General features: G+C 45.6%; 1 protein-coding gene across 4 annotated transcripts in view; it reads right to left on the bottom strand.

Moving 5' to 3' along the window:
• Positions 1-17,443, bottom strand: part of CTIF (cap binding complex dependent translation initiation factor) — an 856,085-nt gene that overhangs the window by 444,230 nt on the left and 394,412 nt on the right. For all 4 annotated transcript variants that reach the window (XM_086960364.1, XM_086960366.1, XM_086960367.1 and 1 more), the window contains one exon: positions 128-204. In XM_086960364.1, the coding sequence (XP_086816490.1) occupies positions 128-204 (77 nt within the window). The remainder of the gene's footprint in view (positions 1-127; positions 205-17,443) is intronic.

Raw genomic sequence — 17,443 nt, 5'->3', positions numbered from 1 at the left:
AAGAACATGAGATGTGAAAATGTTTTATCCGATGTCCACTTTTACCCGATGTCCATTCTAGAGCCGGACCAACACATTGGCTCAGTGGTTTCAACTCAAAAACAGTTTTAAAGAATAAATCGCTTACCGCCTTTCGTTTCTCTTTCTTCTGAATAATTTTTTGGTGTGTGCAATTTCAGCTTCTTGGGGCGTCAGATGGCTACCCTAATTAAAAGAGAAAACAAGACATAACAGATAAAAAAAATAGATATTTAGCAGTGATAACTTGCAGACACTGGTATATTCAATCGTGGTTTGTACATTTTTCTCGACAAACTTAGATGAGTCAAACAGACAAATAGAAAAACATTTTCGTGTACATTTGTGAAAGACCGAAATAGAAAAAACATTTCTGCAAGGGATGTTTTTACGGAGGAACGGGGTTTTAAGGACATAAGTAATTCTGTCACCACAGCAACAGATTGATTAAAAAAATCGAGTTCAGCGGCTGTGTGGGGACACGGGGTCAGGTATCTCACAGCACCTGGCCTCTTTGACATCCTGAGAGAGAGCTCTATTTCATATTGCCTATTAGTAAACAAATACAGACATGGTATGTCAGTTTGCAGCTGTACGGTTTTATTTGGAAATCCTGCCTTGCAAGTTAATTTTTTCTTCCTGTAAACAGGCAAGTGCGTTTTCAGAAAAAATCAGCCCGGCGCAAAAAGGGCATTAGTAAAATGTTCTTTAGGATTAGGCCTAACTTCTCTGACTAGAAGCAGCAGGTTAGTAATATATCCTGTACATAAAAACACTAAAGTGCCTTCTAATGTAAAAACTAGAACTCCAAGTTCAAACAAAGATGTATTGGCACTTCAATTATCGGGAAAGGTAGTCCTTAGTATGAAATTAATATTAGTTTATTTTGTACAGCGGCGTACCGCACTTCTGCCATTTCTAAGGGCTGAAAATAACAGGACAGCTTTGAAATGTAATGCACTTAATTTGGTGACCTCGGAATGATGGATGGCAGAGTCTGCCATGCCGAGGTCATGATCTTCAAATCACTGCTAGTGTCAGCAACAAATCTCAACTTGCTGTTTCCGTTCCTCACGTTCCCGCCTGATTCACTTGTGAGATGGAGAAATCACAAATCTTTCTGTGACGTTGGGTGCTTAGGAAATGAAATTCACATATTGGTCTGCTCAGATCTTCAGCATTAAATTAAGAAAGTTCATAACTGATCCCAAGCGTACTGGTCTTCTTATAGGAATCCAACTTACTTGTAGAGCAGTAGCGGCTCCTCGAGGGAGTGCTGACTTCAGGCGGGGAGGGGGAGAGGAAGGGTGAGGGGTAGTAAACTACGGCATACGGCCAAAGGGAGTTAAGTAAATAAATAAATAAAATGAATTACATTGAGCAAGCTGCAACGCCGCTACTGTTGTAGAGCCAATATGGAAGCCTGCTTCTCCCTGAAGTCTGCCTCATCAGAACACTTGCGATTTGAAATCAGATGTTAGTTGCATTAAGGCTTATGATTTTTCACTGTTAATCTCTTTAGACTTATACCCATTGCCCTGAAGGAGGCTTGGGTTGCAAATCATGGCCATGCAGGGTCCGAAACATTTATTTACACATCTTAACTCCATTACACATTTCATATTTCCAGTTGGGTAACCTTGCTATGATGTCACTGTTTTCTGTGTATTTTATCAGCCTATCGCAGAGAACATCTTAAGGACAGCAAAACACTAGTATCTGTGTAGTTCTACTTCAAATAAGTTAATTTGCAACTTGGTATTTTGATAATATATCAGGCAATACCGTTTTTCATATTTTGTTTTGTGACACTCCTTTTATTTCTGCACCATTCCATACCATAACATAATTAAACATTACGGTAAAGGCAAGGTAATTAGTCTTTTGCTAATGCACCCCTCTTTTTTAAGCAATCACTCCCAACTTGGAGCAGGTCACTGTGGAATGCTCTAACAAAAAAAGGCCAGGCAGTTCACTATGGCACCGGGCTCTCTCAATCAATCAATCCGGGATTTGTAAAGCGCAACTACTCACACATGAGGGTCCCAAGGCCCTTGGCGGGATGGGGGCGGCTAGGTTGAGTGCTGGGGTCATCCGAAAAGCCAGGTCTTGAGGTCCTTCCTGAACTGGGGCAGTGTGGGAGATTGCCAGATGTGGAGGGGGAGGGTGTTCAAGGCTTTGGCTGCGAGGGAGGAGAAGGACTTTCCTCCCGTTCTGGTCTTGCTGATACGTGGTACGGTGGCCAAAGAGAGCTGAGCTGACCGGGGGCGTCTTTTGGGTGTGTGGAAGGTGTGGGCTGTTCAGGAATGCAGGTCCGGTGTTGTGAAGGGCCTTGTATGTGTGGGTGAGGAGTTTGAAGGTTATTCTTCATTAGACTGAAGCCATGGGAGATCGCAGAGGTGGTGGGTGATGTGGCTGCGAAGGGGGATGTCGAGGATCAGTTTGGCTGCAGCATTTTGGACAGTCTGGAGTTAGCGACGGAGTTTCTGGTTGATTCCGGCACATAAAGCGTTGCCATAGTCTGGTCTGCTGCTGATGAGTGCGTGCGGGACAGTTTTTCTGGTTTCAGTGGTTATCCATCTGAAAGTATTTCGAAGCATGAGGAGGGTGTTGAAGCTGGTCGAGGAGACAGCATTGATCTGGCGGTTCATTGTGAGCGTGGAGTCCAGTATGATGCCGATGTTTCGTGCATGGTCCGTCGGGGTTGGGGGATTACGAAGGGCAGAGGGCCACCAGGAGTCATTCCATGCGCAGGGGGTGGTGCCAAGGATGAGAACTTATGTCTTTTCTGAGTTGAGTTTCAGGCAGCTGTTCTTCATCCAGATGGCGATGGCTTTCATCCCTTCTTGGAAGTTGTCTGGTGATGTTGGGTTCGCCGGTGAGGGAAAGGATCAGCTGGGTGTCATTGACGTAGTAGATGATGTTGAACCTGTGGTTCCTGACAATGGTTGCAAGGGGAGCCATGTAGAGTTGAAGAGGGTGGGGCCCGTGAGGGGAGGTCTGGAGCACTCCACAGTTGGTCTCTTTTGGTTCTGAGAGGTAGGGAGGGAGTCTGACCCCGTGAGTTCCCAGGGTGAGAAAGGAGCGGATCCAGTCAAGAGCCTTGCGGTGGATGCAGGCATTGTGGTGTCTGGTAGCTAGGGTGCAGTGGGAGACTGTATGAAAATGCAGCTGAGAGGTCCGGGGAGGATGAGGGCTGCCATATCGCCATGGTCGAGGAGGGAGCTGACGTCGTCAGTGGCAGCGAGTAGGGCAGTCTTGGTGCAGTGGTTGCTTCAGAATCCATATAGCCTTCTCCACATCCTAGTGCGGGCCATTAGCAACAAGCATTTGCAATGAAATTGGTCTCGCCTTTGGGACTTTATATGTATTTAGCTATACAGCAGATTAGCCTGGGTGCTGAAACATCTACTGTTCTTTACATGGAGGGAAAGTAGGCACCAAACTGCGTGACATGCCAGGTATGGAAACACATGGAGAGAAATATTGCCTTTGAGCTGGCAAATGTTATAGTCCAAAGCTATGTTTTTAATATAAATTCAGGGCCTTCGGTCATCATATCACTGAAAATACAAGATTTGAAAAAAATAATATTGTCTACGGGTGCTCATGGATGACAATTTCTATGGACTGGAATCTAGAGAATGCTTAAGTGATTCTGGTATTTTACGCGATTTTATATTGCACGAACATTACCAGAAGGTGTAAGAGCGCTTTACAAAAGAACCAGTTGCGTTACATAAGGACTTTGAATTACATGAGAGATTCAAACATTCAAAAACATTGCAAATGCTCAAGTTGTAGAGTCACTCAAGGATAAGATATAAACAGAAAAAATATAGCACATTTACAAGTTGTAAAGTTACTCAAGGAATAGATACAAACTGATAAACTCTAAAATCACATAGGAATGGTAGTAAGTACAAAGGTCTACTACATATACTAGTGGTTAGAGTTCTATATATACAAATAGTAAATTCACTCAGGATTACATTTAACAGCGATTAGGCTTGGACAATTATATATTACATATTTACATATGTATATATTTCTGAGTTACAGAAGCATGGCTCAGGCGTAGGGAAAAAGCAGGCATGGGGAGAGAAATTCTAGGGAGAGAGGAAAGGAATAGGGGAGGTAGAAAGAGAGTGAGGGCAGGAAGAGGTAGGGGAGGGAGTGATGCAATCAGGGGCATCAGCATTATTACTATGACAAACAGAGGGAGGGTCGTAGGCCCTGGTTCACATCCACAAATATAACATATGAACAACAAAGAGAACCGGGGGTCTAAAAGCCAATAGTGTGGCGAGCTATCCTTAACTTCACACTAGTAAGTTAGTGGCCAAGTCACCTGGGAAAGCCTAAAATGAAAATAACTCATGCGTGGAAACAGATGACTGCAGTGCATTTTGACACAATCCAGACCACTAGCTGTGGATTGCCATCAAATGGACATTGTAATCAGTCTTATCGTATGGTCATCCAGTTTAAGATGTGGTAAGTCCCTTGATCATAGAGACCTATTTTCATTCAATACCTCGTGGACTGGATCACATCCGCAAGCACTTTTGGACGACCACTGAACAGCTAATCTCTGATGGCTGAAGTGATAGTGAAGAGCAGTGCAAAAAAATATCAGTGCGGTGAATTAAAATAGAGTAATGTGTCCAAAGATAAGTACAAGTTTAATTGAAATATGGGCACATCCCCTGATTAAAAACAGAACAGTGCAAATGACAGTGGAAACAAATAATTGTCGGAAAAAAGGGCCAACATGTTTCAGCCATTCGGGCTAATAGTCCCTCGGCTTTCGTCAGGGCCTCTGCTCTCAATATATTGCTACTGCATCAAAATGTGAATCTACAAAAAACCTGACCATTAAATCAATTATATTAAGGTTGGAATGAATACAACCTGCAAAGTGCTAATGCTCCATGTCAGTGAATGCAGAAGACATCTGCAACAAATGTGAGGTGAAACAAAATTAACAAACTACACTGTACATATGTTCATGTGTTCATGTAGTCCAGTTGGGAGGCAGTTGCCAGAAATTTTTTAAAAAAGAAAGTCCCTCAGCAGAAAGCAATTGTTGTATTTTACTGACCTCTACTGGTTGTTTTCTATCAAGACAGTTAAATAGAGGCAGCTGAACAGAAAAAAAGTCCCTAAGCATAAGCAGACAAGTCTAGGGCTGATCTCCAGAGCCCAGAAAGTACATTCACATATAAGTATATACTAAAGTATATACAAGATGTCTCGAATGCTTGACCTAAAAAGTGATCTTGCCTTTGCAAATCCATTTACATGTGTAATATAACCAGACAATGGCATGTTACTGTGCAGGAGTAAATTCTGCTTACGGGGCAGGGAATGTTAGCCCCAGCAGCATCTTAGAACACGTACAATATAGAGTTTGTAGCATTCACAGGCTTTATCTGAGCCTGCTCGCACCCTGGGAGTGGTCAGAGATTTACTACAGTTAACTGGAGGAGTAAATGCAGTTTTTGAGTTTAAATGGCCCCAGTGTGATTGTAGGGGAAGGCTTTTCTCCATGGGGAAACTAATGCACAAATGTGACAGAATTTATCCTTAAGCAATTGTGAATTATTAGCGACTGTATATGCGGACACGATTCAGCAAATTTACAAGTGCAAATTTACTAATGTTTTCAGGGAGTTCACCTGAAAACCTACAAATGTCGCACCCTTGTGAATTCCCATACAAAGATGTAATCCTGTGGGTACCAATTTGCACATATTTTTTGCGAATCGGGTACTTTACATATTTACTTCACTGAATGTTGAGTAAGAGAGCATGTATTTTCCATGTTGGTGCAAACGTCCAGCTGTTGATCATTTGTCTTTCAGCTTTGGCCGCTGTTTCTGGTTGATCTACTCTAAGCTAATTAAGGAGGCAATATTTCCTTTTAATGTTGGATGGTTACGTTTTGTTTATTTCATTTTCAAAGGTGGAACTATTTTCTACACACAAGTTTAAGTGTGGACTTCCATACAAATAACAGCATTTTAACCCACCCAACATCAGGGCATTTAAGTCCCAAACTGAAACACTTGGACGTGGCCCAGAATTAACACCTTGGAGACAATTCACTATACTCTTCATTTTGATTTAACAATAATATTATTATTTTTTTTCGTTATAAAGCTCTTGGAAAAAAAGCTTCATAGAGAACATTTTTGATATACAAATATTACCAACAAACTGAAATTGGAACCCAACACACATTGACTTAAGTGCTTAACCAGCCAAGCTTTCTCAATAAGATATTATTGTCAGGTCAGGAAACAATTCTGTACCAGTGTTGTGCGTTGTGAGCTACCCGCTGCCATCTTTTTCAGTGGCGGCGCTAGTTTAAGAAAGGCAGTAGAAAAACCTCAAACCAACAATGTCTTGCAGCACTAACAGAAAAATACAATTTGCATTGCAGCAACTCGTAGCCAAACCCATTCCAGTTCACTAAAAAGGGTAAGCGCAGAACGGGTGAGGGCCTACGCCTCGCCTGCAGCGCGGGACTCGTTATTTTAAACCAATTCAGCGATTCAAGTAAACTGAGGGGGCGGAAATTGAAAACGTCTGCCATTTAATTAGAGAGCTAGAGGGCCATTACATTACACCAGAGGTCTCCTACCCTTTCTGTAATACTAGCTACTTCTGTTCAATGAAAATCACCCGAGCTCCTAATATTAGTGATGTAACAGTGACCACTCATTCAAGGCGGCCAGCAGTGAGCACGTGAGTGCATTAGGCAGCGTTGCCAGCAGTGATGTAACAAATGAAAAAGACTGCCATTTCATTAGAGCATCAGACAGTCATTACAATACACCAGCTCCCCATTACCGAGAGCAAATCGTTTGAGGGAGACTACAAAATGTTGTGTACTACTAAGTCTGTTGTTAGTAGCCACAGTTAGGAGTGCATCCGCTTCTAAATTAGAAGTTTTGACAGTAACAGGAAGTTACCAGACATTTCCTTTCGTCCAGTTACCCCCATTTTTAGGTTTCGCCTAGCGGAAGCTGCGCTCTGCGCAGCTTTTCCGCGCAGGCGAAATCCTGTTGAGTTCCATAGTGTGGCTTTGGTTCGGCCCTCGTCCTTGATTGGCTGGCTCCGTAAACGGAGCCTTGCCATTGGACGAGGGGCCTGTCCGTCAATGCCGGACCAGACACGGGGGCGTTCCCGACATTCTTTGGCTTTTGCCGACGTCACGGGACGCCGGGAACGCCCCCGTGTCTGGTCCGGCATTGCCGGCACCTCCCTTGCTGCTCGGGTCTCCTTATTTGTTCCTAGATGCCCCTCTCCCGCCTCCCTCGTCCTCTCCCGCCCCCCTCCCGCCGTTCGTGTACTCTCCCGCCTCCCTCGTCCTCTCCCGCCCCCCTCGTTCTCTCCCGCGCCGGCCGGCCGTCGTCAGCTCTCTCCTCCCCCTTTCCCGCCCCCTCCTGCTTCTTTCCTGGAGGCTGAGCGAGGCGGGCGGGACACAGCGGCTCCGTCTGGACCTCTCCCGGGCCGCTCCAGGCTACAAACACCGCTTGGCTCTGCAGGCATGGACCGCCACCACCGCACCTCCCCACCGGGGGCCCTGGAGTGCCAGCCTAGGGTCCGGAGCAGCGGCGGTGAGCAGGACGCTACAGGGTGAGCAGACGCGAACTTCCGCCCCTTCCCCAGGCCGCTATCATCTTTAAACTGTCCTCGCGGCTTCCTGACACAGGATGGGTCCTGCACAAAGAGGTTAGAACAACAAGCAGGGGGTATGCAGCAAGAGGGGAGGCGCAGGAAGCGAGGGGGTTCGGGAGCGAAGGGGGTGGCCATGGGGGAATGAGAGACGGGGTGGGCGCAGGAACAAGCAGACGACGAGAACGACATGGAGAGAGAGGGTGCCTTGCATGAGGAGGAGAACGAGCGAGCATGTCTGTAGTGAACCGTGGTAGTGCTGAGTGTAAGGGTTATGCAGGAAATGGTGCAGTGCCAGTATCTTTCCCGCCCCCTCCTGCTTCTTTCCTGGAGGCTGAGCGAGGCGGGCGGGACACAGCGGCTCCGTCTGGACCTCTCCCGGGCCGCTCCAGGCTACAAACACCGCTTGGCTCTGCAGGCATGGACCGCCACCACCGCACCTCCCCACCGGGGGCCCTGGAGTGCCAGCCTAGGGTCCGGAGCAGCGGCGGTGAGCAGGACGCTACAGGGTGAGCAGACGCGAACTTCCGCCCCTTCCCCAGGCCGCTATCATCTTTAAACTGTCCTCGCGGCTTCCTGACACAGGATGGGTCCTGCACAAAGAGGTTAGAACAACAAGCAGGGGGTATGCAGCAAGAGGGGAGGCGCAGGAAGCGAGGGGGTTCGGGAGCGAAGGGGGTGGCCATGGGGGAATGAGAGACGGGGTGGGCGCAGGAACAAGCAGACGACGAGAACGACATGGAGAGAGAGGGTGCCTTGCATGAGGAGGAGAACGAGCGAGCATGTCTGTAGTGAACCGTGGTAGTGCTGAGTGTAAGGGTTATGCAGGAAATGGTGCAGTGCCAGTATCTTTCCCGCCCCCTCCTGCTTCTTTCCTGGAGGCTGAGCGAGGCGGGCGGGACACAGCGGCTCCGTCTGGACCTCTCCCGGGCCGCTCCAGGCTACAAACACCGCTTGGCTCTGCAGGCATGGACCGCCACCACCGCACCTCCCCACCGGGGGCCCTGGAGTGCCAGCCTAGGGTCCGGAGCAGCGGCGGTGAGCAGGACGCTACAGGGTGAGCAGACGTGAACTTCCGCCCCTTCCCCAGGCCGCTATCATCTTTAAACTGTCCTCGCGGCTTCCTGACACAGGATGGGTCCTGCACAAAGAGGTTAGAACAACAAGCAGGGGGTATGCAGCAAGAGGGGAGGCGCAGGAAGCGAGGGGGTTCGGGAGCGAAGGGGGTGGCCATGGGGGAATGAGAGACGGGGTGGGCGCAGGAACAAGCAGACGACGAGAACGACATGGAGAGAGAGGGTGCCTTGCATGAGGAGGAGAACGAGCGAGCATGTCTGTAGTGAACCGTGGTAGTGCTGAGTGTAAGGGTTATGCAGGAAATGGTGCAGTGCCAGTATCTTTCCCGCCCCCTCCTGCTTCTTTCCTGGAGGCTGAGCGAGGCGGGCGGGACACAGCGGCTCCGTCTGGACCTCTCCCGGGCCGCTCCAGGCTACAAACACCGCTTGGCTCTGCAGGCATGGACCGCCACCACCGCACCTCCCCACCGGGGGCCCTGGAGTGCCAGCCTAGGGTCCGGAGCAGCGGCGGTGAGCAGGACGCTACAGGGTGAGCAGACGCGAACTTCCGCCCCTTCCCCAGGCCGCTATCATCTTTAAACTGTCCTCGCGGCTTCCTGACACAGGATGGGTCCTGCACAAAGAGGTTAGAACAACAAGCAGGGGGTATGCAGCAAGAGGGGAGGCGCAGGAAGCGAGGGGGTTCGGGTGCGAAGGGGGTGGCCATGGGGGAATGAGAGACGGGGTGGGCGCAGGAACAAGCAGACGACGAGAACGACATGGAGAGAGAGGGTGCCTTGCATGAGGAGGAGAACGAGCGAGCATGTCTGTAGTGAACCGTGGTAGTGCTGAGTGTAAGGGTTATGCAGGAAATGGTGCAGTGCCAGTATCATCTTAAGGGGTTAGGGGACCCCGGGCAAACATACTTTAGGGGCCCCTGCTAAGAACAGCTTTATATGTTATATCCGATTTTCTGCTAATTCACGCCCCATGATGACAAAAAACATTGAATAATACCTTAAAATCTGAGATGGAGGAATAGACCGATGGGCGATAGAGAGAAAGTTCACTTTCACAGGAGCCCCTGGGAAATTGCCCGCAGGCTCCGTGGAAGTCTTTAGTGCATGTTAATATAACTTGTATATACCCCTGCAAGCTGGCCTCATAGAGCTGTTGGAATTGGATACCATTACTTCCTGGTCTCCCGGGTTTCTTCACAAAGCAGAGCCTTTCTTTTTAAATTGGATTGGCTGTAGTCTGGGTGGGTTAATATTTGGCATACATGCGTGGATGGTTAATATTGTTTGGTATATATGCAGCTGGAAATAATAATTAATTTGAGTACTTGCCACATAAAGGATTGGTATCGGGTAAACTGTAAACAGGGTTGAGCTGACCGACTCATCAAGGCAGTGCTTAATTTGTAAAAGAATAAGAGCCTGGCCCAAAGTTTTGCTCAGAAGCCAGAGGCTGACTTTATTGAAGATCCAGTTACCAAATTCTAACGCTCTATAGTCCTGATTCTACCTCATGCCTTTTTTATCCTCACCACACACTTCCTGCCTCGTAATTTCAGTCATGCAGGTTTTTGTTAATTCCTGCTTTCACGCTTTGTCTCTGCTTTTTAGGTTTCCTGTTTATATCACCGTGTGATGTCACAGTACCCTCATTGTTTATACCACCCAGCTGTGCTCAGTTTCTTTATAGCACCTTGTGACATCACAGTGCTACTTGTTTACATTGCCCTGTGTGGCTCTCCTCTTGATACTCTTCTGCAGGAGTAAATGCACAAGCCAGTTTTCATCGTAGTGCAAAATGATAACTGAAATAGTTGCAATCCAAATCGCATTTGCGAGAGATTAAGCTATTGCCATTGTAAATGACAATGCCATTTATTTATCTGTTTTCAAAACCAACACATAAATAAAAAGTTTGTCATTCACAATGCCAATAGCTCAAACTTTTCCAAAGGCGAAACCGTTGCATTGTAAATGCTTGTTTTGCTGATGGGGCTGGTAAAAACTGAGGCAGTAAATTCTTATCACCCTCAGTGGGACAAGCACCCACGTTACCTACCACATGTTATTCATTAAACCCGTTAACTGAGGCACTCTAAATGAGCCTGTTAATTGATAGACAAAAAGTGAAGGACTCCCCTGTACTTAAATAATATTTTTACTTCCACCAGTATTACATACTGAGCAAAATCAATTATTTCACATTGGACCCCTTAAATCTCAAAATCAATAATTACATCCTACAGGGTATTACCTTCTCATTTAGATCAACTCTGTAAATGGGAAGTGTAAAAACATGGTAAAACAAAGCAAACACAGATTACACACCAACACACCTACTAGAAGTAGAAATAACATTGCTGGAGTTGGAAGGTGAATGAGCAATAAAATATGCCTTCAAAGTTTGTCTTTGTCGTTTGGCTGTATATAATTTTACCGGTAAATCTGCATATCTCTGAATATTTAGTGCCCACTTCAATTGAAAACGTGCTAACACACCATACTATAGTAACATATTTCTGACAATGTTCTCCACAATGCACCATCGTCTACATACCACTTTCCTGCTGAAAAGGCGTGGCTCATTTGGTATACATACTCTTCGGGTGACACTTGACTTTTTCAGTCCCTATGACTTTGGTGATTTACCTGTGATGGCACCACTGCTGTGAAAATCATTCCAGGGGGGGTAAACAAATAGGATGTAGATAGAGCATGACACTATAATGCTCTGAATGCCACAGTTACTTGCAGAACCCGGAAGTGAAGGAGGCATTAGAGTGAAGTAGAATTTAGGGATAGAGTTATGAGGTTAGAGTACACCTTTTTCACTAGGTGCTTGAGACTTGAGGTAGTGCAGATACGTCGTCCCTGAGATTCTGAAGACCAAGCACTAGGCCTCTCTCCCTCTCTCCCCAGTGTCGCCCAACCATGGCTTACAGAGCCCAAGAGTAGAGTGTTTGTGGAATAGAATGGTGTAGTGTCATATTCTGTTGTGGAGTAGAGTGGAGTGGCGCGGAGTGGAGGATTGTAGAGTGGCGCAGAGCAGAGTGGAGGATTTTAGAGTGGCGTGGTGGATTGTAGAGTGGCTCAGAGTGGAGTGGCGTAGAGTGGAGTGGAGTGGAGTGGCGTAGAGTGAAGTGGCGCAGAGTGGAGTGGCGTGGAGTGGCATGGAGTGGAGTGGCATGGAGTGCAATAGAGTGGAGTAGAGTGGGGTAGAGTGGTGTAGAGCGGAGTAGAGTGGCACAGAGTGGAGCAGAGAGGAGTATTTATGGTATAGTAGCACACTGTCATTACAGACAACACATTTTCAATTGAAATTACCATTACATTTGCACAGACACACAGTACAGAGTGCAAACAATAATGTGTCGAAATCAGCAAAACCTACTGTGTTGATTTGTTTAGATCGTATTAAAATATTTGTTATCACCACAATTTGGAATTACACAAAATGTGCTTCATTTGTGCTTTCTGAATTTTGCTATTTTCTGAAATGTTTCTACAGTTCATTTACTGGCATTTACATTTTGATGTGTACTAGAAAAAAATAACATCCTGCAGCCTTCCCTTTCACACCCCCAGTACCCAGGAAGATTGACACATAAATCCTCTCACTTTACAGTCAGAGAAAGAAAAGTAAACACCAACCTTCCTCAGAACACAGGACCTAACATTTGACCCATGTCTTTGAATGCACAGCAAATGTGATGAGATAAAAAAAATGTATAGGCCTGTTTATTGCCAATCTATTGCCAACCCACTCCCAGTGCCTATGGTGTGGGCGTGCAACTGAGGAAGAGGATTGTTTAAGTTATGCTATTAGTAAAAAGCACTGACCAAAATAAACGAGCTCGCAGACAGAACAATTTTCCTCAGGCATGCGAGATAAATGAACTGGTTGGCACAGAGATAATAGAATCAGTTAAGCAGAAAAATAGGAGGCAGTGAAAGTTTTCAAAGAAATACAGCATGTTTACTGCTGTGAACTAGTATACAATGGAGACAACTGAAAACACACTTACTCTCGTCAAGTGCCATACAAAAAAAGAGAAAAAGATTTTCCAGAAAGTGAGCACTCGTGGAAGAACACAAAGAGCCAGTCAGAGGTGGAAAACACGCTTTGCTCTGTGGGAGGGACAAAGACATGCTGGACAGCCTAAAATAGAGTCAGCAAATAGAAAGCAAGCAAATGTGTGCTACAAAACACAAAGCCAATGGTAAGCAATGGGCGGAATGCATTCCTAGGGAAGCTTTCATCATGTCCCCAATATGTCTTTGCAACCAGACCATTGTGCTCTTTGGTAGGCTTCAACCTAGAAAGAGTCTTGTTTGCAAGCCGGGTCACATTTAAACTTGAAAAAACAAGATGTGGAAGACTGCATGAATTTGAGCTTGCTGTGGGCAATCTTTGCTTTAATATCAGGGAAAGTAATCGTTAAACCCAGCCCAGCAGACCATAAAACAGGCCCACAAACCGCCAAAAAAAAGGCCCAGACACAGACCTGTGATAACACTGCCTGATTGCTCTACAGGCCAATCCGGCCCTTGCTCCCACTGCATTTCTACTGCTTCTAAGTGCTACGTGGTAAAAAAAAAAAAAAGTCCTACAAACGAGCTAGTGCTATTACTAAGCTTTCTCCAGGTGGTTAAGGACACTGGTCCCATTCCTAAACTTTTCACTTGCAAATCCCTTTTTTCATGTGTGTTAGACTAATTGAGAAAATGCAAGCAAAACAAGAGTACGTGACTAGATTATAAATCGTCTTGTTTATGTATCAATAAAATTGTGGGAAAAAAAGTTTTAAAAAATGCAGTTCACCGCATATACGTTTATGTTTATGTGATTTATAAAGCACATGGCTACCCGAGGGCTTCCCAGCAGTACTGAGAGGGGCAGAAGGTAGGTGAGGCATCATGGAAACCACCAAGTTAAAAAAAAAATTCTCCTGAAACACGGTTCATTTTTAACCAGTCTCAGTTCTGCGGTCTTTGAATTCCACAGTTTTAGGACCTCATGTGAAAAGGATCTTCCACTCCTTCTTGATCTGTTTATCTTTGGTGTGTTCATCAGGAAATCGTATGAGGACCTGAGAGACCGGTTTGGGACGTATAGGGAGACAAGGGATTGTATCATGGCCGGACCTCTCCCCTGCATGGCTTTGTAGGCGAGGCAGAGGGCCTTAAACTTAATCCTGGATAGAATGGGTAGCCAATGCAGCTTTTTCAGAAAGGATCTCACTGATTCGTGTCTGGGATCTTCAGAAGCATTCTGGCTGAAGCATTCTGGACCATCTGTAGCCTGTTGGTCACATATTTAGGAGAACCCAGATACAGGGAGTTTGCGTAGTCCTGTCCCGAGACCACCAGGGCCTGGACCACCGTCTTCGAGCCTTTTCTTGGATTAGGTCCATGATCTTAAGAATCATCCGTAGTATACCGAAACAAGTTACCAATACTTTTTTGGCATGTGTTTCCATGGAGAGATTCTGGTCTAGCCACATCCCCAGATTTTTTATGGCTGTTTTAGTAGCGGGGGAAGGACCCCACCTCTCAGGCCAACTGGCCCGGGCTATTGCTCAAGAACTTCAACTCCGTTTTGTCGCCATTCAGTTTTAGGCTACAGTTTGCCATCCATTTTCCAATTTTTTCATACTTCGTACACGCTGCAGATGGTTCAAATGCATCTCTTCTGACACGGAGACCACAAGCTGTTAGTCAGTCTGCCCTCACTTTCCAGCACTTCCGGTACTCGTCACACACTACCGCCCCCTCCGGACCACGCAGTCATTCAGTGAAAGCCAATAAATAGCTAGGATTGTCAGCCCGCCAATCATTGCTCGCCTTCGATATCCTGCGAATACGAGCTCCGTTAACCATACGGAAGCTTTGCACGTCGGAATGCTGCTGCCGTACCTGGAAGAGGACGCTGTTTCCCCTCCTGCTCTTTGGGACTAACTTCTGCACCTGCCGAACCCGCTCGAAATTAGCACTGGGGCGGCATCGCACACATTTTCTATTCTGGAGGTAAGACCGCTTGCCTCAGGTTTATTTTTTCGATCTAGTTTCGAAGGTCTAATTTATTGGATTGCGAGCCCCCTCCTAGTGAGGTTGCCAATACTTTTGGGTTTACCTTATGTGATTGTTTTCTACCTCGTCATCTTCACTTTGCATACCCTACCCCTCTTTAATGGGTTTCAGCTGGCTCCTGCTACTCCAGCAGTTGAGATTTCCATTATGGAAGGTGGCGGTTCATTTGGTCTTACTTTTTACCGGATATCCTTCTCACGTCATTATTTTATTGTTTGCAGAGTATTGTTCCTCCAAACGCCTGTTAACACATGACTCCAGAGGAGAGATCAGTGCCCATTGCTGACAGCCCATCCAGACTCATTCTCTTTTTTCTTCTGGTGATTCGTTTCCCCGGGTAAAACACCCAGTTTTGCCGGTTTATGACTGTAGCCTGTTTTTCAATGGGAGTGACAGACTTTTCTTGCTCTAGACTAGTATTTATGAACAGCGCTTGAATTGTCTGGCCTTGTACTTTGCAGATTGTTCTATATTCAGACCCTCTGGCCTTGGACCATTTCCACTTCAAGGTTCAATTCATTTGTTCGCTATCGCTACTTCAAGGCTCCATTCATTTGTTCGCAAACGTCATTTTATCCTGCCTTTTGCCTGTAGAGAAATCTTGTAGGACAGGTCTGCCACTGGTTCCTCAGTAAGTCATTTAGTACCTACAATACACTCATATTTTCTACTCTAGTATTCTTGTTGTGTGTGTGTTTTGCGTATGACCTTATCTTTTAACATTTATTGTAACCTCTGCATGTTCAGTCTTTAAACCATCACAGGAATGCAGGATCTTTCTTTTCATCTGGTTCTTCATTTAGCGTGGATCCTTTCCAGCTTGTCTGGTTCCACATAGGGACACAAGTGGCTTTAGCCTTCTAAAAGGCTTGGGATCTATTCACACGTTTCCTTCTTTGCACATTTCTTCCAGGTGAAGTATTTGGAAACCGTTTTTCCATTCGCTCAATCTGGGCTCAGGGGCGAACTTTTCTAATTGTTCTCCATTTTTACTTTATAGCCTTGTCAGAGCTGCTGTTTATGTGAAGCATGCATTTGGTATCCAGGCTGTATCTGACCCCCCCCCCCCCATTGGCCCTCCCCACCCTAGTGCTCTCTCTGAATCCTCTAGTCTTTAGTGCCCTGATGAAGGTGATGGGTACTTGTTATCCCAACACCGAAACGTCCGTCAGCACTGTGCAAGACAGAAACTACTGGGCAACAAACCACTGATAATACCATCTAGATGCACTATTGCCCTCCATCTGCATCAGGTTGCTGCCTTTCATATATATTGTTTGTTCTTTGTATATAATCTGTTTTATTTGAAATCCGTGAGAATGTGGAGTGTATGAATGGTAAGATTGGTGGAATTATATGTGTATGTTTTTGTTTTGTAGGATTGCTTTATTGTTTAGAATTCTTTTGTGGGGACAGAGAGACTAAGCCTGTTAAACTAGTTTGGCTTAAGAGTTCTAGCATATTTGTTGCATATATTTATTGTAAATATTTTTGTGTACATGGTTTCATTTTCGCTCCGTGATTTATTACTTGAAACTCAAACAAATTCATTTACTCTAAATAAATATTTTTTGTATTGTATCCTTGTTTGTCTGTAATTCTGCTGTGCAGGTGGTTCGCCCTTGAACAAAGTGAAGTATCCATTTTTATCCGTTAGAGACGTTATTACGCTCCATTTGTATCCTGCGGCAGGTGACACCTTCCGTCCTTGTGACCAAGGGTGGGCTTTCTTTCACAAGCGGAGTATCATCAGCATAGGGAACAATTGACAAGCCAATCTCCTGTACAATGTGTGCAAGGGCACTCAGATACATGTTGAACAGGGTCGGGCTGAGTGCCGAACCCAGAGGTACACCGTAGGGAGCCGTGGAAATATCTGAGAGGATGGCCGATTCCATACACTGGAATGATCTGTCACTGAGGAAAGAGGCCAGCCATTGATTGGCTTTCTCCTTAATCCATATCTCTTTGAGCCTATGTATTAGGATCTTATGGTCCATGGTGTATATATATGTACATATATATACATATACCTTCTGTGAACATTTAAAGGGGCCACCTCACACATGAAGTCACAATAGGTTTTGTCGTGAAGTGTTGGAATCGACTGCACACTTCCTCTTTGTGTGCCCGTCCTATAGAAACCCTAGACAAAAGGTGGTTGAGCCCCATCTGCAAAAACCTGGGGTTCAGGGTATCTATGGCAGCATTGAGGGTTCTTAGGACTGACACGGAACAAGCAATAGTAGTAGCTGTGGCAAAGCTCTTGGGATGGGCCTGGATAATCAGAGCCAATACAATGAAATTCTCCAACAGTCCATGCATTTGAAAGCCCACTCTACCCCCTTCCAGGAAAGTAGCTGCTATGTATATGTACTCCTTCCTATTTTAAATCATGTATTCTGTTTTAATTGTTTTTAACTGCTTTTAACCTGTTTTAACATTGCTATTCGATTTAATTATTGTCGTTTTTTAACATTATGATGCATTTTTATGGTGATGTCTTTTATGATTTGCACAAAATCGAAATAAAGACTGGAATACACAATAGGTTTTACAAAAAAAGAGGCAGACATC

The sequence above is a fragment of the Lissotriton vulgaris genome, chromosome 3_1 (genome assembly GCF_964263255.1).
Source record: "Lissotriton vulgaris chromosome 3_1, aLisVul1.2, whole genome shotgun sequence".
NCBI lineage: Eukaryota > Metazoa > Chordata > Amphibia > Caudata > Salamandridae > Lissotriton > Lissotriton vulgaris.
This window is presented reverse-complemented; position numbering and strand designations above follow the sequence as displayed.